Source organism: Denticeps clupeoides, chromosome 3 (genome assembly GCF_900700375.1).
Source record: "Denticeps clupeoides chromosome 3, fDenClu1.1, whole genome shotgun sequence".
Taxonomy (NCBI): domain Eukaryota; kingdom Metazoa; phylum Chordata; class Actinopteri; order Clupeiformes; family Denticipitidae; genus Denticeps; species Denticeps clupeoides.
In genome coordinates this window covers 27855744-27879383 of record NC_041709.1, presented here as the reverse complement: position 1 = coordinate 27879383, position 23640 = coordinate 27855744, and the positions used below count along the sequence as shown (strand labels likewise).

The 23640-nt window shown below is 42.2% G+C and overlaps 1 protein-coding gene across 3 annotated transcripts; it reads left to right on the top strand.

The window, feature by feature from the left end:
• The first annotated feature begins 1507 nt into the window (after window positions 1–1507).
• On the top strand, window positions 1508–22954 carry pik3r5 (phosphoinositide-3-kinase, regulatory subunit 5). 3 transcript variants are annotated; one of them, XM_028974730.1, is made up of 18 exons: window positions 1508–2031; window positions 7038–7150; window positions 8574–8671; window positions 9073–9141; window positions 9937–10075; window positions 10523–10592; window positions 11142–11316; window positions 11451–11619; window positions 14788–14856; window positions 15065–15912; window positions 16082–16207; window positions 16587–16715; window positions 19331–19424; window positions 20213–20289; window positions 21282–21375; window positions 21490–21572; window positions 21731–21849; window positions 22054–22954. In XM_028974730.1, the coding sequence occupies exons 2-18, from the start codon at window positions 7051–7053 to the stop codon at window positions 22199–22201; spliced, it is 2607 nt and encodes an 868-aa protein (XP_028830563.1). In that variant the 5' UTR covers window positions 1508–2031; window positions 7038–7050; the 3' UTR covers window positions 22202–22954. The 3 variants fall into 3 exon arrangements, with proteins under 3 accessions (XP_028830563.1, XP_028830564.1, XP_028830562.1); XM_028974731.1 differs by having other exon boundaries at window positions 8571–8671; window positions 21749–21849; XM_028974729.1 differs by having other exon boundaries at window positions 8571–8671.
• Window positions 22955–23640: the final 686 nt, after the last annotated feature.

The window sequence follows — 23640 nt, the reverse complement described above, 5'->3', positions numbered from 1 at the left end:
TGGCGTGAGCTGTGAGAGGTGCGTGGGGTTTGTGTGCAAAAAGTTATTTCTTTCATTTTAATTTATGTACATATTAGGAATATTTTGCATGTGTGTTATTTTGTGAATATTTTTTTATGTTCTTTTAATACTGTATATTATAGAGAGAGGTGCAGAAAGACGCGATGTGTGATGCGATGTTCTGACGCGACCTTGCTTTTTGTACAGGAATGCAGTATTGGAAATTGTGAATGCTTTATGTTAATGTTCAGTTCTCTTGGACACATGGCGTGAGTAGAGAGGTGCAGAAAGACGCGATGTATGACGCGATGTTCTGACGCGACCTTGCTTTTTGAACAGAATACACTTTGCACAGAAAATCTATTGGGTGTCAGCTCATCATTTGTGGTTCAAGAAACGAAATCAAAAAGTTACACAACACAGAAGAAGAACTGCTACACTATGATGACTTTCACCTTGATATTTTAGCGCGGATGTATACCTAGCCGAATTGCACTGTAGGGGGCGAGAACGAGTCTTCGAACTGTGAAATTACCACATCAAACGTGACGTGGTAAGATGGATGCAGCTATTTAACTGAATAAACAGTTGGTAAACACAAGTACATCTTATTGAACATAATTTATTTTCATCACCAATTATCATAGTAGAACAGCTTTCTCAAGCAGTTTGTGATGCATTTTGGAAACAGGAGATGAGCCCCTGTTCTAAAGCGCCACCTGGCTTGAGAAACCCGTTCTCAAAGACTTACTTTTAGTAATTGGGTAGCACACATATTCTGAATGCCTTCAGCAGAATTCAAATGAGCCATTTTAATCTAGATTAATCTAGATTAATGTAGATTCATCCAGAATCTAGATTCATCTTTCTTACTCTAGATTAATTCCAATATTACAGTGAGATTAATCTAGATTAATTCCAATTAATCTATGCCCACCTCTAAATATATATATATATATATATATATATATATATATATATATATATATATATATATATATATATATATATACACATATACATACACACACACACACACACACACACACACACATATATATATATATATATATTAGTATGAATAAATTTATAAGATTATACACAATTTGCACAATCCAGATAGCTTGATCTTCCTTGAAAAACATTTTTAGCATCCTATTCATTTTGGCAGGTAGTACAGTCAATATCGAACCTTGTTAGAGATGTTCAGCAGCACTGTAACCCACAGGTGGCGGCCTTTCTCCATCAAACAGGGTCCGCCTTGCCGCTGTGCACCTGCGGGTTCTCGTATGCTGTCTGCAGCTCCCTGGTCTTGATGATGACTGCTCCAGACTGAACATTTCAACATTTCAACACTAAAGTGTGAAGAGTTTGACATGGGCATAGATATATCTTGACTGTAAGGAACATTGAGAAATACAGGCAGCTTCCTGGTAAACCGTGAAATGCAAATCTTGGGCATGATGACCACTAAGGAAGACACAAATTTGCATTTGCATGTCCATGAGTTACACTATCCAAGGGAAATGTTACAATGTTCTCAAGATTTTGTTCCATCATGTGTTTCATGCCTTTGTAACATAAAATAATCAGTTTTTCCATAAACTATTTCCAATGCAGAGGTGACTTTCAAGCAGCATGATATGTGCATTTGAATAGGAAAAGTCAATAACAGTATCATGGTGAATGAAAAGCACTAATGTTGAGCAAACTTGAAGCAGCATGGCCAATTCATAAAAAACTAGATAAACACAAAGGACAAGTTCCGTTGCTACGTTTAACCCCCTCCCCCGAGGCGACCACAGCCAACCTCGTGCCTTCCTCATTGTGCTTTCATGCACCTTTTCTCCCCAAGTTCCTGTTTTGCCCGAGTCAGCGAGTGGCCAGGCTGTTGTTGTCTCTCTCTGTCTCAGGAGCGTGATGGTGCCGTGGTAGAGGATGTGGTCATGCAGTCTCTTCCCTAGCTGGATTTAAGACAAGGCATTTGCTCAAAGCTGAAGAACCCAAGACCAACATGGCCAGTGGCCTCAGGTAGGAATCAGGGCTTGGATGGGCGCATAATTGCAGATTGTTGGTCCTTCAAGTTACAATTTATACATTAGACAAAGTTCAGTTGACAGAACAAATACATTATTTGATTTTAAGCAAAAGTATTGGAATTGTGAATTGAAAGAGAGTCCTACAGAGTTGTGGACAGAGGCTTCTGTGGTGCTCATTGTGTTTGGAGTGTCATTACAATGAACCTTCCTTAGGCATTTGGCAGAGGTCCACATTCATTACAGACTCCTGGCCAAAAACTACATTGAGAACTGGGCCAGACGAGTGGCTGTCCAAATGCACCCTGAGACCCCGGGGCTTTTCAAGGACTTTAGCGTTGGTTGCTTGGTCGTCTTGTGAAAACCCCTTCTTCAAAACACGCATCCTATACACACTTCCAGGTCTTGAGAATGCAGTGGTGGTTCTCTTTTATGTCAACTGCAATGAAACAAGTGGCAAAAGAATGACCCGATCAGTTCAAATTTAAATGTTAGACAACAGTTGTGTAAGAAGATCAAATGACTAAAAGGTTCCATCATCATCGTCACATGATTATTGTTGGTGGAATGCTTGAACAATTTCACCATGTTAAATATGTCAGTGATTCTTTCGCAATTTTCGCATCCTTTTTCAGCATGGCCTGGATTCATCTATTGAAAGTTGCTTCCTTCCACACACATTCAACACCTTGTATCATGTCATGGGGATCAGTGTAAATGATACATACAACATGGTGACGGTGGGTAAAGACCCACTCACTGTATCCCATAGTATGATTTTCAGTTAAAACTGCAATTTTCTGGTGTTTGGTGGTCGACCTGGTAAGCTAATTTCCAAATACAACAACTCTCCAGGAAAGAGTGGAAGTAAGAGTCTGTGATGGTACTATGTGCACCTGGTCATAAATTACATTTACCAGAATATTACATAATATATGGAAGCATGATGAACGGAATACTGTCAAAAGATTATTGATATAATCCAAAAGGCCACGTCATCCACCCCCACCATATATCACATGCAAACTTGGTGAAATGTTGTGCAAAGTTGTCCAACCCTCTATTTTTGCAGAGGTGTGGGGCACTGAGTCTGCTCAACAGCTGGATCGACATGAATTTAGAACAACATAGACTGAGGTTTTCACATTGGCCACACCCTTTCCCTCAGTGCCCAGTGTAGTTCTCCTTTCAAGCCACTGACATGATCATTATTATTCTAATAATGCACAACCAGGAAGTGTGTTTATGTAGGAACAAGACATACATCCTAATGCACCATCAACCAAAAGCAAACAGTGGAGCATTCTGCTGCAAACATGATGTCTGATGGTACGTATATAATGGTGCACATCTTTAAAAAAGAGCTTCACACCTAGGAGTTGTTGTTATGTTGATATGTTTTGTTGAATCTGCATTCTTCACCTCATCCTGTTTGCTTTGCTGCGAGTGACTCTCAAGCCGGTCCACTAAATAGACATTTACCACTGTTTACATTTGCATGGATGACCTTCCTGAAACAAATTGTTTTTTTTTTCCACAAATGACCACCTTCAGAAGGCTGCAGAGTCAGGACTGGGGTTCCACCACATGAACATAATAACAAATGGGAGAAATCAACACGAAAGGTGCTATTTTTGAACTGGCACTAAGCACTGTGCTATGAATGTTCAGGGCAGTAGACATAAAAGAAGAAAGAACCACTTGGTAAGAGACTAATTGGAGGACCATGCACACTACTTCCTCATTCTGGATGATTGAAAGAATATGTTTTCTGTTTCTTTTATCTATTTGCTTATAGACCAGACCTTACACCAGGGAACCATCCCCATGCTAGTGTCAGTGTGAAAATAGGGCCAAAAATGTCCACTGAAACTAGACCTCCGAGCTGGGAAAATGTCAATGGACAGCGGTGAATATTGCTCCTTGATGAATGCCCTACTGTAGGCATTCCTACTGTACCTGGTGGTGTGTGTAGCCAATTGAAAGAAAAGGGAAGCCCTTTACAGTGCAGTAGCATTGTCTTTTGACAGTTGCTTCCTATGAGGGAAGGAGGTCTTGGTCTAATTGTTTCCAGGGACTGAAGGGGGGTTGGGATGGTGGTCTTGAGGTTGGCCTGTGCAAGTGGGGGTGGATATCCCAGCCTATCAATCTGCAGCTGCAGCACAATACAGAGGCCTGCACTACTGTGGGAGTCGATCACACTACAACAATGGAGTGGCACCTGCTTCCTCGCCAGACCTGGGGAGCAATTTTCCTGTTTGGAGCCGTTGGAAATGCACTCAGGAGAAGATTCCCAGGCCTTGTCAGAGTGACTGCTGAGAGTGCAGGATACTGTTCCTTGCTGAGAGTGCAGGATACCTTGACTCATCTCCTTTATCAACCTTTGGCCAACAGGACTAAATAGAACTTTTCTTGCATTATATTTGGTGATTTATTTTCCATGTTATAAATCATAACTCTTCTAACTTCACAGCATCTAAGTATAACAATTAGGAAAAAGGTCAAAAGGTGACAGGAAGGAATTTCATTCGATGATGCTGATTTATGAAACAATTCAACAGGTTTTGAGCAACAAACTCTGCTGCCCTTTTGTGTTCCTCCTTCCCCTTGTGCAACCTCTCAAAATATGGAAGTGGCCTTGTTAGTGCACACATCCTCTTGTGACTTTATCTTCCAGTAGATACTCAAAACATCCCAGCTCATGCTTTTTTGCTTCTGTCAAGAATTCCATTTGTGGAGATGTACCTGTTTGTTCTACTTCTGGGTTCAACACAATGATCCTTATGGCTCAACTCTCTGTTCACAAGAAAACTGTCACCAAAAACTCCAGCATTAAACCTTCCATCAGGTGGAACCCAACTGCTTCCTATCCGTGTGGAATTTTGTTTCAGGAAGTCATGTAATGAACAGGAATAAATAGTTACCTGTAAATAGCGGCTGATTGAGGAACACATCCCACAGTTGATTTTTAAACTTGTGAGCCAGTTACATTATTTACTGCTTGTTACTGTTGTTGTTGTGAACAACATTTTTTAATAATTTCCAATTGAATTAAAAATTTTATAAAATTTTTTTTGTTAAAATCCTGCCAAATATTTAAATATTTATTGTACCTAAACCATTTATTGCAGAATTTCCTTATTTTCATTTAACAATTAATTGTCAATAGAAATCATATTGTACTCCACATAAATTTCAATATTGTTCTCCACATGTAGACTCCATTTGCTTGTAGGAGATCATTCATTAGTTTACAGAGTTGAGAGAGACCAACCCCCAGTTCTTCTAGCACATCTCTATAGAGATATGTATACATATGAACATTAAATGAAATTATTGCCACATTTTAATCATTTTTATTAGTGTTTTTTTACACTGCGATTACATAGTTACTGTTGGGAAAACCTTTCATTAGTTTTACAATTGCTTAAAACCCTTTGCTCAGTACTGCACTGTAAATTTTGATCCAATTAATTTTTATACATGCATTGGCTGATAAGTGGTAGCTAGCACTCAAAATAGAAATGAAGTGTAATGTAAGATTTTCATTTTCAGCAAGGTGGGGGGAAAATATAAAAAGTGGCCTATATAAAATATTCAGATATTGCTGATGTGTATTATCATGATAAATTTTGCGACAAGATTATCTAATTTCTTTATTGTCCTTTAAGGACATGGAATCAATTTTAATGCAACAAAGTCCTGTGTCCTTCCCTCCAAATGCATTTAGAAGAATTCTATTTTATATACTAATGCATCTGCTGCATGATGAATTCAGGTCATGCTGGCAAAACACTTATCTTCAAAATACCCTTTTCATATTCTCATGATGGGGCATGGTGGGGACTGCTGCAAATTATTTTATAAGGTAATAATGCATATACCCATCGTAAATACAATCAAGTAGCGTTAATCTCATGCAAACGTAACATTTATGTTATTATTGTGTTAAGAAGAGAAGACGAGTCGTTGACGGAGCGCAATGCATGATGGTCAGCTGCCAGCCTGATCTAAATTAGTCTAATTATCAAGGTGGCAGGTTGGAAGCCATGTGGGTTTGACGGGAGGTGCTATATTCATTAGCCATAATGTACAATATTTTTTGGTTTAAATAAAGCCTGAAGTACATGATAGCGGCCCTGGGTGAATATAAGTGATCCCGCGCGATAGCGCGCGTGGCAGTTCGGCAGGACGCGCACAAGACGCGCACAAGGTCAGTGCTTGGGGATCGTCCCGAGTCGGATGAAATAGGACTTTTTTTTTTCGGGGATAGGCGTTTCAAGTCTTAAAAAATAAGTAATTTTACGTAAACTATACCTCGATTTATTAATGAATTCTTCCTTTAATCTTAGCGTTGAACTTCTCAGACCTGCACACTACACCTGGGTTTTTTCGTCTGGAAAAGAACTAAATAATTTAATGTGGGACTGATGTGGGGATTTTACTTTTGCCTTTTTAATATAGAAGTCATATGGAAATCTCACTGTCATCTTGAGGTTTTCCACAGATCCACATATTTAGCATTGAAACCTTGACCCTGGATGACCTCTTACATTTTTGGCATTTATCAGTTGCCCTTATCTAGAGCGACTTACAATCAATAGATACAGGGACAGTCCTCCTAGAGAAATTCAGGGTTAACTGTCTTGCTCAGGGAAACAATGGTAGAAACCTGGGGTTTTCTGGGATAAATGTAATGGAGTCTAATAGGAAGACTAATTATTAATCTAGACATGCGCTTTAAAGACAATCAGGAAATAAATGGAATCGTTCCTAGAAACAGGCTGGTGCATTTCCCTATACTTGCATTTTATCTCCCATCTGAATCATGCAAAACAAGCCTGCAATTTACTTCCTGATGGTGGAGTAGTTCTTTGTAGGAACACTGTGTGTGTGTTTGGCACTGGTAAAGAGGATGACAACAAAATGCAACAGGTACCAGTTTTCCCAGGCAGTTCCTCCAGGGTTTTTCAATGATGTTCTTCAATGTTCCTGTTCTAGGCTTTGACTGAAGATGCAAAACACCACGTGCACGGAAGACCGGATTCAACATGCCCTTGACAGGTGCTTGGATGGACTCAGTCTCAAAAATGGTCAAGCTCAGCCCTGGAATGGTAAGACCACACTCTACCCTTAACTTATTGTCTAACACAGAATTGCTGGCAGTGAAGTCAGTCAGTTATTTTTGCCATTTTCTGTTGTGAACCTGCGTTGAGGAGGACCACCCAAGAAAATCAAGTGTTTGTCGACAGCTGTTCATGTTTTCGGTTGCTTCTGACCCTCTGGGAATGTTGTCGTTTGGTGCATCTTTAGAGCATCTCATTTTGCTATCATCATAAAATGATTGTAATTTTAAAACAACAGTAATTTAGTGGCAGAGGTCAGTCTTTCATGCCTTCCCAGCATGCCCTGCATGATGAGGCGATACTCCTTCTTTTTACATTCATGTTTATCATAGACAAGATATATCAGCCAGAGTGACTTCACCAGAGAGACTACAGGGACCGTCCCTCTGAAGAAGCTCTGTCTTGACTGTCTTGCTCAGGTTGTAGATGTGAACTTGCAACTTTGTGGTCATCTGGTTCAAAGCAGTGTGCATCACCCACAAGTCTTGCTAAGTTTAAATTGGGGCACTGGTGGCCTAGAGTGTAAGGAAGTGGACCCCTAATCAGAAGGTTGCTGGTTTGAATCCCCAAGGATGATTGGTTAAAATAAGAGGACACATTTTGTTTTGTGGGCCGTGTGCTGTGCTGCAGTGTTTCACAATGACAATCACTTCACGTTTTTCTACCTGGTGCCGGCCTGGGACATATACTAAATGTCAATGTCCCAACAATAAATGCCTGCGTGATTATGCTGATGAAACGTTCAGACTGGATCTTATTTTAGTAGGATGTTGTTTTGTTAAAACGCATTAGCTTTAATGCCTCAAGGTGTGAAGTACTTGATTGGTACTTGTTATACCTTCTGATGCCATCCAATATGCAAGTGAGCACAAAGCACTTATGGATTTTTATGGCTGCATCAACTAATTGAGGAGGCCACAATGTTTTAAAACTTACATGAAAATTGCTTCCTTTCTCCATGTTGTGTGTTTTCATCCACCTCGTGAACAGGTTTTGTTTGAGGAGATGCTGCTATTTTGTCACACCAAGATACTAATTAAAGGAAGTCTAAAACTTGACATTCTCAGTGTTGGGGGAAACTGAAGCACCGACCACAATTAGCAGGGCAGAGGGCAAAGCGTGCAGGCAGGAGGGCGGAGCTTTATGTGCGTTGCGCCTACACGCTCCACCTGATGCGTATTTATATCAATGCTCATTTCTTACATTTCCTGCTGCTTGAGTAGAAAAATAAAAACCAGCACCGGTTAAACTGGTGCAGATGCTGAGTGCAGCACATTTCTATGCATGGATTCTTCTCTCGTATCCTACCTGCACACGGCCTGACGTGGATGGCATACAGGCTCTGTCCTAGGAGTCTCAGCCTTTAACATTGCATTTGCACTTTGTTTATATTTCTGGGTGTGTCCAGTAGGCTGGTCTATGAATCATTGGAGCCTGGGTGAACTGCTTAAAAGGGATCCAGAGAACTTCCTCATCCTCCTGCAGCAGATTCTGAAGAAGACCAAAGAGGTAGATGATCCACAAGGCACTGTGTCAGACCATATTTAAATTAAACACACTTCACCATATTCAGTGTTTGGGGTCAGCTGAGGTCATGAGTTATGGGAAATCATTTGCATGAAGCACTGATGCAAATAAGAGCAGGCGCTGATGAAAATAATGCCCTCTTGTGGTTGTTATATTACAAGACCATAATACTCTCATAACTACACGGATTAAGAAAAAAAATCCACACTGCAATCCACGTCCCTCTCACATCTGTCAGCTTAATTCAGTACCACCTTTAAATCTACAGGCAATGAAATGTCCTTTATCATTTCATTTAATTTATGCCTTTTATTATTGGCCAGTTCTTTTTGGGGTGATAGAATAAATGTTGTGGTGTTGTGACAGTCAGTATTTGTCCTCAGGTACAGGAGTCATGTCTGTATGAACTGGTGGCACCATTGGCTCTGATGTTCACCTCCAGCCTCCTGCAGGTGAGTGTTGACTTCAGGACAATCGGCATGCTGAAAGGTAGAGCTGAAAGGTACATACAGGTTTTGGAGCAGCATATGCTGCCATCAAAGCAACGTCTTTTCCAGCAAGACAAGGCAAGGTTACATTCTGCATGTGTTACAACAGGGGTGGTAGTAGCCTAGTGGGTAACACACTCGCCTATGAACCAGAAGACCCAGGTTCAAATCCCACTTATTACCATTGTGTCACTAAGCAAGACACTTAACCCGAAATTGCTCCAGGGGGGACTGTCCCTGTAACTACTGATTGTAAGTCGCTCTGGATAAGGGCATTTTTTTTTGATAAATGCTGTAAAAACAACAGCGTGGCTTCATAGTAAAAGAGTTCAGGTTCAAGACTGGTCTGCCTGCAGTCCAGACCTGTCTCCCATTAGAAATGTGTGGTCCATTATGAAGCATAAAAGACAAGAACAAAGTTAATCAACTGAAGTTCAAGAAAGAATTCCACCTACAAAGCTTCAACAATTAGTCCTCAGTTCCTAAATGCTTTTTGAGTGTAAGAAGGAAAGGTAATGTAACACTGGCATATTAACCACTCTGTCTGAGCTTTTTAGAAACATGTTGCAGGCATCAAATTCAAAGAACAATAAAGTTTATCCATTTTGAACATTAGTTAGGCAGGAAAATGTTTGCAAAACATTAGATTCTGTTTTTAATTAAGTTTTACAAAACATCCCAACTTTATTGGAATCTATTATTAATGTTTGTGTTCTGGTGAGTTTGTGCTGCTCTGATGTGGATCTGTCTTTGTCCCAGAACCCCTACTGTCCACCCGAGGAGGAGCTGCTGGTGGAGGCATCTGAGGTCTTCCATGGCTTCCTGACTTGGCCCGAGCCCTATGCCAGCGTGTGCCGCGGCCTCTTATCCACGCTGTACCAGGAAGTCAGGGCCCCAGGTAGCACCCACACTCTCACAACCACACACTTCCATGGAAAAATGCACCCAAAGATGCGCTGCACAGGAAGACCGCCGGCCGACTGTAGACACACCTTTGATTAAATGCATCTTTATCACTGTGGAGAATGTCCCTCATGGTAACACTGTGCTACTGCTTCTGCTGCCATCTACTGGCAGTCCAGGTTAACTAAATGTAAAACAAATGAAATCAGATTATAACAAAACTGTGCATATGTTGGTAGAGATTATTTTGCTTGTTGAATTCAGGGGAGCAGGGAAGCTGCAATTTACCTTGAGTGTCACTGTTGAGCGATGCAGGTTGATGAATAAATAAAATGGAGAAGTAAAAGTCATGACTGTTCTTTTGGCACCAAGAAATCATTGTGCACAGATAATGGGCAATTTATGTCCCTTCTCCTCATTCATTCACGGTTGTTCTTGCTAGGTATTTTATACCACCGGCTGGTGAGAGAAGAGCAGGGTCTCTCCACTGATCATCACTGCTCCAAGACCATGTAAGTCTTGCAATGTCCTTCCAATGACGGACAAGACCATCGTAATGTGTATATGATGACTAATGCCAGTGAGGCTCACTTCCTTCCCTATGACTTTAGTTTCTTTTTCTATCGGAGCACATATTAATGTTCTTAATAAAATATATAGTATAGTCACACACAATTTTTTGTTTTCACAAAACAATGACATGATGTGTATAGAGAAAGAGACTCTTCTCTGAGCAGCAGTAGAATATATTTCTTCATTTGTAGACTTTTGCTTAAAGGAGATTCATTCATTAGTTTAAAGGTTGTTTATTGACAGTTTTCATTTTTAAATATTTATTTGTGTTTTACACATTTAAATTCCTGAAAAATCTTTTACTAGTTCCCACACGATGCCTGTGGCAAGATGATAAATGTTGTTCTCTTCAACTGTTATGGCTGATTGTAAGCTGGGTAGCACAATACACTTTTAATATTTAGTGACCAGCAGCACACAACACTGCAAAACCTATTTCGTTATTATTTGCATACATTCTCATTGCATAAATATGTGCACCCCTCCAGTACAGTGCTGTTGATTAACCCGGCGGAGGTTCCTGCTGAGTTCCTGTCTGTTGCAGAGCAGCTGAGTAACACACAGCTTTCCCAGCGAAACACCTACATAACTCTCATTAAACACGCCTTCCAGTCCAATCTGGGCACCAAGTACCCACTGGACGGCATCCACCAGAGTCTGCAGGTACTCCACATCAGCAGAAGGCACTGTTGTATTTGCTCTGCTTATGTTTAATCCATGACAATCACTGTTTTTAATGTTGTTCTGATCTTTTCAGCCTATATGTTATCTCTTTTAACAGCTTCTGTCTTTTGCAGTCTGTTAGCATGGAGGTGCTGGAGAGAGGTTTCTCGTTGGTGACAGAACTTTTACAAATGGCTGTCTCGTTGGACGACCCTAACAAAGCCAAAGGTCATATGATACAGGGTCTGGAAAACCTGAGGGAGAGCCTTGGAATCCCAGCATCAAATGGCAGGAAGTCTGATGGTGAGGAAGACTGATTATTATAAAATTATTTAATAAATATTAAAACAGTTTTACTCAGAATGTGAATTATTTCACTTCCGCAGAGGTGACATAAATCCCTTAAAACATCCTTTAATTTTACAGGTAACAAAATACAGCACTACACCAATCCCCTTTTACCTAATAAATATGCGCTGAACACTCAAAAAGCCTTTTGGACCTATTTTCCACAAAAGAGAATATTGAATTCATACAAAGATATCAGAACATTTAAGTGTACAAGTTGAGTCATAATAAATAAAGTCAAATAACACAGGGAATAAGTATTAAACACACTTTATTTAATACTTAGTAGAAAATCCTTTGTTACGATTACAGCTTCTAGACGTCTCTTGTATGGAGAGAACAATCGTCTGCATTGCTCAGGAGTGATTCTGGCCCATTCTTCCACAGAAACGGTCTTTAAATCTTGATGGTTCCTTTGGCCTCTTTGATCTTCAGTTCTCTCCATAGATTTTATATGGGATTTAGGTCAGGGGATTGACTGGGTCATTCATGCAACTTGATTTTCTTTCTTTGAAACCACTTCATTGTTTCCTTGGCCTTGTGTTTGGGATCATTGTCTTGCTGAAATGTCCACTCTCTTTTCATTTTCAGCTTTCTGGTAGATGGCAGCAGATTTTTTTCCAGAATTTCCTGGTACATCTCTCCATTCATCTTGCCTTAAATAATATTGTCACGTCTGCGTGCTGACGGGGGAGGGAAGCGCAGAAGCAGGACATGCTGGGAATGGGTTTTTATTAATTAAAGGGGCATCATAGGGTTAATAAACAATAAATAAACAAACATAAACGCGGCTCGGTGGCCGAAAACGATTTAAACAAAGGAGAGAACATTAACTTGCCCACAGGCTTGTGGCGATTGCCAGAACTCAAAATACCAAACAGAAACTGAAGTTCGTGCTCAGAGTCCACGAAAATGCTGTCCCTCCCGAAGGGACGGAAATCTCTGGCTTTTATTTGCTGTCCGGATTGGGCTCAGGTGATGAGGCGTGGCGGCCTCGGTCCCTCGGGCTGACGACCCAGCAGGAACTTCCTCCCTTGGGTTCGGCTCCGCTGCTGGGTCGCCATCTGGTGGACACAAAGAGGGGAAGTGGGGGCGACATACAGACAGAGACAAACAGCAGAGGGGGGTCGTCTGGCTCCCTCTCTGGGATCTCCGGGACCTCCTCAGGAGGCACAGCCAGGATCTCGGGAGGCGCAACCTTCTCGTCGCCCACCAGTGCTGAGTCTTTTTGCCCCGGATCCTGACTGCCGCTGGATGTGGTGGAGGGGCAGAGTTTGATCCCTGGCTCAGTCTCTGCAGGAAGTCCCAAAAACTCCTTCTGTCTGTCTCTCCCTGCTGCCAGAGGGCTGCGCCCCAGCCCCATGCTGACCCAGGCAGACACACGAGAATGGTGGTGATCTCATCAGTGTCTGCTGCCCCACTGAAGGGTCCCGGGACCATTGGGCTGTCCCACACGGGGCTGGGCTCGTTGGTGGAGGGCGTGTGGCGTGGGGGGGGTGGTGGACGTCTTCTCCAGCATGCGGGGGCGCTGGTGATGTGCTGGGAACGTCCGGGCAGAGGGAAGGCAGGTCGTCGACTGGAGCTGGGAAGGCGTACTCCCTGCGAGGCAGTTCCGGCAGTGCAGTTGCTGGCTGGCGACCTCCTGTCACCCTGTTCCACCAGCTTACCCCCCGCATTGCTGTCTTCCTCCTCGCTGTTGTCGCACCTTTGGGAGTGACGTGGGTCTCCACGGACCTCACGACGATCCTGGCGTCATCCTCGTCCTAGTCCGTGTCGACCTTGTTCCCTCTGAAGTCACGTGGGTCTTCACGGATGTCATGACAATCTTGGACGCGCGCGCTGGGTGGAGCCATCCAGGCCCCGACCACTCAACGAAAATCCACGTCATTGTCGATTACGTCATACGTGTCCTCCCACTGGTGACTCCGAGGGTCGTCCACCCTGCTGGCAGCCCGTGCTCTCGTTGTCATCGTCCGTGATGTCCCAGTCCACGGGGAGCCTGGCCAACAGAGCGCAGAGTTCCTGGCTCGACATGGCGAAGATCGTGGGGTTCGCGTCGTCTGCGCTCACTGCCCACGCCACTTCCTCGCTGCTGCCAACGCCATTGTCTTCGCTCTGCCCCCTCACCCGCCGACGCTGTCGCTTCCGGGTTTCGCGGATTCTCCCGGGGGTGACATCACGCGGCGCCGCGTACCATGGCTTACCAGGGAGGAAGCGCTCAACCAGAATGGGTGTCGCGTCTCTCCCCTGGCGTCCGCGTTCGTCACGCCGGGCTGCGTCCTTCGCGGTGCTTCCTTCCCCCTGCTTTTTTCCTCTGCGCTTTTGTCGGGAGGGACAGCATTTTGTCTCCTCTGTGTGCTGACGGGGGAGGGAAGCGCAGAAGCAGGACATGCTGGGAATGGGTTTTTATTAATAAACATAAACGCTGCTCAGTGGCCGAAAACAATTTAAACAAAGGATAGAACATAAACTTGCCCGTAGGCGTGTGGCGATTGCCAGAACTCAAAATACCAAACCGAAACTGAAGTTCGTGCTCAGAGTCCACGAAAATGCTGTCCCTCTCGAAGGGGCGGAAATCTTTGTCTTTTATTTGCTGTCCGGATTGGGCTCAGGTGATGAGCCCAGCTGCAGTCAAACCTGACAAATATGAAGTATGCCAGTACCCCTTGCTGAAAAGCAGCAGCGCCCATAAATCCATGCTACCCCTGAAATTCTAAATAAATATGACTTTATTCACTATTACACCATCACCCGGTTTAACCTCGCCGCTTGGAGGGTTTGAGGAGGGCCGCGCGGAACGGAGACTGCTGTAATTGGCCCGCCCGCCCTAAATGCTTAAACATCTTTGCCAAAAACATGTTGACAATTAATTGTTTGATAAAATTCTCAAGAAGGGTGATCTTTTTAATATTTTATAGTTAACAATTTGTATTCGCATACTCACTTATATGGCAGAAGTGTGGAACAAAATAATTTTACCATATTATACTGGGAAAAATGCATTAGTTTCCAGAAATAATTTCAAGAATAAATCAAACATGAATCATAAATGGCTGATTGTTCTTTTGGTGATGGCTTTGCAAGTTCAGGGTGAGTAACTGGAAGTTTTAACCTTGTTATTAGGCATGTTGCAGACCCTTCCAGTTCCGGCTTCTAAGTGCTACATGTTTCACTGGGATAAGGACAACTTTGGTAAGCAGCCCAGAGTTGTGAATCACCTGACATTTCACCCACACCTACACGCCTCAGTCTTTATGAATTTCACTTCCTGCCACTCTCACCATTATTCACAGAATTACTCATTTACGCACATCTCGGCAGTTTTGTATTCTTTGTAAGTCGTGCGCTTCGTTTTGACTTGATGTTTTTTGAACATTCTGATTCATTCTGTGACTTCTAGATGTTCTCAACAACATCCCAGAGATTCAGCTCATGCTGTCTGCCTACAAGCCCTCCAATGGCCTGGCGGAGGAGGAGGAGGAAGAAGATGAGGGTGATGACTATTATGAAGAGGACCTGGATGAGGTGGCATTCATGGGCAATGGCTGTACAGTTGTGGACAACCGAGCATCCACCTTTTCCACCCTGTCCTCGCTGTCCACCGCTTCCAAAGACTCCATGTTCTCCACGTTGTCGGTGGCGTCGTTTGAGTGCTCAACCCTCTCGGCCCTTTCTGCCTCAGGCAATGACAGTGACTTTTGTGAGGACCCAGAGGAGGAAAGCCACATCTCTATGTTACTGCCCACCTGTACAAATGGAGCTAAGGTGAAGCCATGTGGACGGCTCAGCCAGCGGTTCTCCCGCCTCTTCAAGTCGCGCAGCAGCCATTCGCTGTGCCGCAGCAAGAGCCTGGGCAGCCCTGACGTGGCATTCCGCAGCCACCGCTCTAACTCGCTGCCCCAGCAGGTCCGGCTGCATGCCGGCGAGCTGCAGATGCCCACCCTGACACAGACAGTCCCTGAGGTGCAGCAGCTGCGCCACATCTGCTTCCGCCGTAGGCCTATCCTGAGCATCGATGAGGAGGAGTGGAGCGAGGAAGGCACACAGCTCAGGGTGGTGGTGTTTGGGGCGGACCATGTGGCCGGTCGGCTTGCGCGGGCATACAGCAGCCTGAGAAACCAGGAGATGGCCTGCCCACGCCTCAGCAGGGCCTTCAGGATGCGCTTCTTCTTTGTGCCGGTTCGGAGGGACATGGCTGGAGTGCAGACTGGGAAGACTAGTACCGGTTGGGGGGTCCAGCACCTGTCTGTAAGTTCGCTGAGAGGGGCTGTCTCAAATATGGTGTTTTTTTTTTTTTTACTTTCTTATTTAAATACATAATATTTTTATTCTGAATCCACTTTGTTCCTTCAAATCTTAATGCAAATGGTAAGCATTGAATTAACAAAACCGCTTTAAAGTGCTCCTTTTCGCTCAGGACTTGAGAGCCACATGCTCCGAAGACAGCACTAATGACATTGCCGAGCTGATTGGCATGCTGGACCCCTGGTATGAGCACAACACCCTCAGTCTGCTGAATCTGCCTGTGGACGTGGTGTGCCAGGTATGAGCCCGTTGTGCTCCAGAGTATGATACTCTGACATTTATAGTTTATTTTTTTCCTCTTCACTGGCTGCTATTTAAAGGTAACACATAGACTGTGTATTTTCCATGTGCATATTGCTTAGAACAAATTAAGTTTAATTACGGGGTCAGTGCCCATGACAAGAGTTTTCAGATTTAATGAAAATCCACTGCATTTTTTTGTAGGATTTAATGTCAATGAAATTTTATTTATACAGCGCTTTTAACAATGTACAGTGTCACAAAGTCTCTGCTATCTGTGCATTCAGTGTAATTGTTTGTTTTAATATCAATTAATAATTGTAATTGATTGAGTTGATTATGTACAACTTTATTTATTTTTTGTCTTGTCCCCACAGCAAACATCAAAAATAGAATCAGAGTTGTATGATTCCAATGAAGAACGTTTGCCCATATTAGCAGACCTTATTCTGTACTACTGCCGCAATGCAGCTCGTCCGGTGCTCATCCAGCTGTACAAGGCAGAGGTGAGGGTCTTTTTGGAGGTTCTCTATTGATTACTCCATCTTAGTCTAGCAGAAATTGCAGATATAGATGTTTGGCCGGGTTTCATCCAGGCTCTTATGATGTCAGGTTGAGCTTGTTCTGTTGTGAACTGAGCACGCTATATGTATGCTATACACCCTTGCAGCACAGGAAGTGATATTGCCTTGTTATTCTGTTTTCTCTTAATTTAACAACACCGGGTCTTTTCATATATATACACCAGCTGGGCTAAGTTTAAGAAATATATATCTTTTGAGCACTGTTCTACAGTGGGTTCAGCCCCCTTTAACTTCTCCACAATTTGTCACATTACAGCCACAAATTAGTTTTTTTTTTATAAACCATTCCATTGTTGCCCTGGCTTTATGTTTACGGTCATTGTCCTGCTGGAAGGTGAACCTCCACCCCAGTCTCAAGTCTTTTGCAGACTCCAAAAACAAAAACATTTATTTCTTATATAGCCCATAATCACATACAGTATGTCTCAATGGGCCCAGTTGACAGGCCCTTCAGTTGACACCCCCCACACTTGACCCCTCTGGACACAAAAAAAAACTCTAGGAGAGAGAAACAAAGTAAGGAAGAAACCTTGGGAAGGAGTGATACAGAGAGGGATCCCCTTCCAGGGTAGAGTGAGCCTGCAAGTGGTGTCAGTGCAGGGTTTGTCATTGTCCAATAAGGAAAAAAAAATGTCTTACAGTTGTAGAGGTGGAGAAGTCCTAAATGAAGTCCAGTGTCATGGTGTACAATACATGTCCATTATGATGCTACTGGTCCATTTGAAAATCCCTGAAGCTTTAGTTGTTATGGTGGTGGTGGCTGTGGTGACCCTCTGGTCGTTTCATGCTAAGTCATCGTTTAGCCATTTTCAGGAACCAGGATTTATCTGCTGGTCTCTTCACTGGAGTCTACCAGTAGTCTGTGCGCTTGATTCAGTATCTCAGGGAGATCAAACAGAAGCAGCGACAGATGGTGGCATTGTACGACTGATAATTAAATATGTAGTTATAGTGGTTATATTGGTGCTACAGTGGCCCGGTACCCTAACTAGGACAGCCTTACTAGGGTGAATTTAACACTGTCTGTGTTTGACAGGGTGACTGTGTGAAAGTGGACTTAATAATTAACAGTGTGTCTTGACTTTAACAGATGTCCAGAGAAACACATGTGATTTCAGTTTAGATTAAAACACTGAGACTGACTCTGAGTCCCAAACACTGACAGGCAAGCAGTTCCACAACTGCGGAGCTCTATATAAGAAGGATCTGCTCCCTGTTTAACAGAAGAAAGTTGGTGAGCATTCACTGTATAATGTCCTTCAGACAATTCTCAATTCTGTTCAACTTCTGCCTCTCGTCTGGCATTGCTGATACAACTGTGTGTCGTCAGCGTAGCAATGAATGCTAATACCGTTTTTGCGAATGACGTCACCTAAAGGTAACATGTCTAAGGAAAATAGCAACAGACCTAGGACAGAACCTTCTGGAACACCAAACTCTACTTTACTATGTGAAGATGAATCACCGTTGATGTCTAAAAACTGATCAGGTCAGATATGATCTGAAACATAAAAGGTTCTGATTAAGGTCCCTTAATCCCAACAACATTTTCTAACCTTGTAAGGAGATTGTGTCAAATGTCAAATGCTGCCCTCAGGTCAAGCAGGACAAGCAGCAAGATGCATCCCTGATCAGAGGCCAACAGCAGGTCATTAGCCACTTTAACCAGCGCTGTCTCAGTGATTAAGTCTAAATTCAGATTGGTATACTTCATTGATATTGCACTGTCTAGGTATGTGCACAGCTGCTGGGCTACGACTACTTCTACAATTTTTGATATAAATGGAAGGTTTGATATCGGTCTATAATTTGAAAGCTGACTGCGTTCAAGATCAGGTGGTACGTGTTACAAACAGTGGTGTGTTCAGAGTAATATGAGGTATTCTTTGGACTTCATGGTGTTGTTGCTCCCAATATTCACTTAAACAACCTCTGAGGCAGTCACAGAGCAGCTGTATTTGTACTGACATTAGATCACACACAGGTGCACTCTATTTAGTCATTAACACATCAGGCAATGTCTATGAACAACTGACTGCACTCTTACCAAAGGGGGCTGAATAATTACGCACACCCCACTTTTCAGTCATTTATTTGTAAAAAAAATGGTTGGAATCATGTATGATTTTTGTTCCACCACTTTGTATTGGTCTTTCATGTAGAATTCCAATAAAATAGATGTTTGTGGCTGTAATGTGACAAAATGTGGGCCGAATACTTTTGCAACCCACTGTATTTTTGTTACGTTGTAAAAAGTGGCATATAACTAACTGTGCTGGGCATGGAGAAGACCTCCTGGTAGGCCAAACAGTAGACGAGCTGCACTCAGTGAGATGATGTGACATTGTGGCACCAGAATGTAGATGCTTTGGTCACGTTGTTGGAATAACTGAAAATCTGTGTGTTGTGTGTGTTTAAAAAAAAAAAAAAAAAAAAAAAAAAAAAAAAAAAATATATATATATATATATATATATATATATATATATATATATATATATATATAAAACAATATATATATATATATTGTTTTGCTCAGTTAACCTTGGCTGGGGGTGAGAAGAGGCGTGAGGTGTTCATCCACTCTTTAGAGCTTGGGCACACAGCAGGGACTCGCGCAATCAAGTCCATGGGTGAGTTTACATCACAAGCACGTCCTTCCCAGGTTCATGCCGGTTTGGCTGTTATCAATTTAGCAATTTCCTTTAACAGTAATGCCCTCCTTCTGAAATATGTCACGGTGACAACATTTTATGGCATGTCTCACAATCCTCTGTTGAAGGAAATAACAAAAAAATGAGGTAACCATCTCTGTATACAATATATTAAATCATTGACTGCTTCAATTTTAATAAAATTAAATAATAAAAATAGTAAATACTTGAGAAATTGGAAATTCAATGAAGTTCTCGATTCAAAAATGCTTTTAGTTCAGGACTGGGTTTAATCCATGAACTGACTTTCTGATGAAGTTATTTAATTTGTTGGTAGGTTGGTTTGGTTTTATATAATGGTGTTTCAGGCTACAGTTATGTAATAAACAGCACACTGTTGTTGATTGATATTCCAGTAGGCATCAACTTAGCATAGCCTTTTTCTCACAGCCAAACTAGTTTTTTGCGTGCATCCATACGTGTGTTCGTGTTAGCTGCCGTCTGTCTCCAATAAGTCTATATCTAAGAGGAACATCTTGTTCCATCTGAAACATTGTAGTTTCTTGATTGCAGGGGGCAGGTCAAACTGTCATCTGGAATAAAGCAGCAAAACGCCTCACTGATCGGTTCTGAATAAAATACGTCTGATAGCCTCTTACATATATTCTTTTGCTTACTGGGGAAACAGACATGTTTGCTAATGGACAAATGGACTAATATTTTTGTGTGCTTCCTGGTGTAACTTTACAATCCTTGTGGTTACTCAGGTTCTGCAAGCAAAAGGTTTGGGATCGATGGAGACCGAGAGGCAGTACCTTTGACACTGGATGTTGTTTACAACAGGGTAAGGGAGTGTGGAATCTAGCCTCGCATGCACCTTTGCTGAAATGAGACTTCTAAAAACATTTATTTTTTCTGTAATAATTAAAGTTTGTCCTTGTAAACCTCCATAAATGTCCACAGGGTTTGCTAAATTTTTTTCTAACTCATACAACGAAATAATACCTACAACAATGTCAAAGTTAAGTTCACTGTCAGTTATGTACTAAGTATCTACTCACTGTGACAACGCAAATTGTGACAACTCACTCTGAAAACAACCTATTTCATATGCATTTTCTGCCTCTGCTTTTGGGCAGGAAATAATTTTGTAAGATCAGTGTAGAGCATCAAATATTTTTACACTTTACATATTTTACACTTTGTAGAATTTACACTGTCAGGGATTTAGAGTAATTCCTACACACCTAATAACAAGTACAATCCAGGGTTTTTAAAGGTCCCCAGACATGAAAAGTAACTATGGTCCTTGCAGTGACAAGAAATGGTGATTGGTCAAAGCATGCTTTGCACCTTTCTGCTTCACACATTCAGAGATCAGCAGCTCAGATGGGCAGAACTGGAAATTCTCCCCTTATGTACTCATAAGGGGAAATGTTGTGTTGGCACCAAACATTGTGGTTGGTGAATGGTGTTGATGACATTTCTCACTTCTCCTCATTTGCATTTAAAGCTACAGACACTGAAGCAGCACGTCCTGAGGAAATCTCATTGTGGAACTGGCTCAAAGTTGCTGTAATTCTGCACCAAGGCTGAATTTCAGAAAGAGACTTCAGACCACTAAAACCAAAATAAAAGCAAAAAAATGGTCAGGGGACCTTTAAAGCACCAAGCATCTTCACTGATATATATTCACACTACCAGATATTCTTACTTTGTGCTAAATCTAACCCAAATGTCTTAACATCAGTGCTTCCTTATGTGAGTTTGTGAATGTTTCCCTTCTCTTACCGCTGCCCTATTCCTGCCTACCTCCATCCTTTTCATCTATCTCAGGTTGTTGTTAGTGGCAGAAGTCACCTGACCAGGGCAGAGAAAGTTTGCACATCTATAAACCTGACAAAAGCCTGCAGAAATCCAGAGGAGCTTGGTATGCAGAAGTTGAATTTCCTGAAATATGATACTTTAGATGATGGCAGTGTTTCATATGGCCCACCCTTAATGTTTTTGCCTCATTTAACAGCATCTCTCTGTGGTTTACTAGACTCGAAAATGGAGTGTCTGCAGCTGACAATGACAGAAGTGCTCAAGAGGCAGAACTCAAAATCTAAGAAGGGTTATAATCAGGTGAGCAGGAAATACATAAAGCTGTGGTTTAATGGAGACCGTGCTCAGACTTGAGGCACTGCTTGTGGTTGCCGCAGTTTGGAATAAACAGCCTGTATGTAGTTTTGAGACATGCTCTGTACAGTCTGAAAGTAAAATGGCCGATGTCTCTCAAACAGCAACTCACAACCACACAGGTGAAAGTGGACAAGGTTCATGTGAGCGGTGTCAGCAGCACCACCACCTTTGCTGTGTGCCTAGATCAAGATGAGAAGAAGATTCTGCAAAGTGTCACCAGGTTGGGTCTACTAGCTCTCTAGAACAGTTCTAAAATTGATACAAAAAAGTTCACAAAACATAGATGTTTTCAACTATCATTGTTTTGTTTCCTCTCTTTGTTTGATTAAATCAATTTCATTTGCTAGAATTATTGATTGTAATTACGGCCCCTCCAAATAACAAAAAACATTTGTTTGGATTACATCCCTCTGTCTGGCAACAGGTGTGACATTTCGGTGTGCTACAAGCCAGACAGATCGGTGGACTGGACCCGAAACCCCGCACTGTCCACCCAGATCCAGCCTCTGCATCCCACATTCTGCTCTCTGCTCTGCCTGCCCATTTCCACCTTTGGTGGTCCCCAGCCTTGACCTCCTCCGGCATCTCACACTGACCCCACTCTGACCCATCCAGTAAACATATTTGAACTGTACCTGTAAATTAAACACACTATATATGTCTGTATATAAGTGCATACTGTCAATATATACATAATTCAAAAACTGGTCACTTTATTGTCAATACTAGTATAATTTGTCAATTTTGGATGTATGATCAACTTTGTTTAAACTGTACCTGATAAAGTGGCCAGTGTATTTTTATTTAGCATAGAGCTAAACACCATCAGCGTTTTATCGACCAGCAGAGGCAGCTGTTTCTCTTACTGAAGAGATGTACCAGTGCAGGAATTGACAAAACAAAATGAAGTACCATGTTCCTCTCCAGCCTGTTATCTCTAACTATGCCATGCCTTTAAAGTATAGAACTATTTATTAAGTTGCCAACTGACAGATGATCCCTATTTCTGTTCTGAGAATAATTTTTTGTTTTATTTTAAAATACAAATGCAGGTAGCGTGGTATGTGTGGACATCTTGGATGACCACTGCTCACCTTCCACATGTGAGTGCATGTCCAGGGTGATTGCACTGTCAGGTACATTTGGTGTCACTGTACACACAGGAATGAGGTACAACATGAATGAGGGATCCAGGCGCACAGCGTTGGTCACTTGTCATATTGATATTGTTTGTTTTTGTTTTTTGATTTTTTTGTAAAAATAATGTAAAGATAAAATCTATTGTATTAATATAAAGAACTGTATTAAAGCATCTATTGTTCTAGTGTTTGACTTTATTTGAGGACGTTCATTTGCTTGTTTCTTGGAGCATAGTTTCTCCACAATATGGAAAATTTTATAATAACCCGGTGGATCAAAACCGAAACCATCCTCTGCTAATTTCCTAGCATGGCAGTGGTTGCCTAGCAGGTAAGGAAACAGCTCTGTAATCAGTTCAAATCCTGACCTGCCATGGTACCACTGAGCTGATAAATGGCATAAATGAGCAAAGCACCGTCCCCACATGGCGGTCATGGCTGCCCACTGCTCACCAAGTGTGATGGGTGCACACATTTCATTCTGTGCACCATGTGCTGTGCTGTGTATCACAATTACAATCACTGGCTCCTGTATTGAGAGGTAATTTCATTGACTGAACCGGGATTTTAATATGTACAGGGTTATGCATATGCAGCGCAGTGACCTTGCATTTCCTTCTGAAGAAGGTCTGACATGTATTTTTGAAGAAGGAACATGTTTATAAGGAATGCTTGTCACTCTCACTGTGTCACCTCGCAGCATGGTTGTTCTTTGAGGCTTTAAGAGAGAAAGGCAAAAAAAAAAAAAAAAAAAACACAATATGGTCAGCTGACCCCAGTCGTCACTTACTTAACACAACCGCTTTGGCTTGAGGCAGCCCAAGACCTGCTATCGGTTAAGATCACTACGTCACTTGGAAAGTCACAAGAGA

What these genes read in the sequence shown, in the direction of transcription:
- pik3r5 (XM_028974729.1), top strand. Translation starts at nt 7,051, where the DNA reads ATGCAAAACACCACGTGCACGGAAGACCGGATTCAACATGCCCTTGAC. An exon ending in CTGTGGACGTGGTGTGCCAG is followed by an intron (nt 16,208 to 16,586) that starts GTATGAGCCCGT and finishes TTGTCCCCACAG; the next exon opens with CAAACATCAAAAATAGAATC. An exon ending in CAGAAATCCAGAGGAGCTTG is followed by an intron (nt 21,376 to 21,489) that starts GTATGCAGAAGT and finishes GTGGTTTACTAG; the next exon opens with ACTCGAAAATGGAGTGTCTG.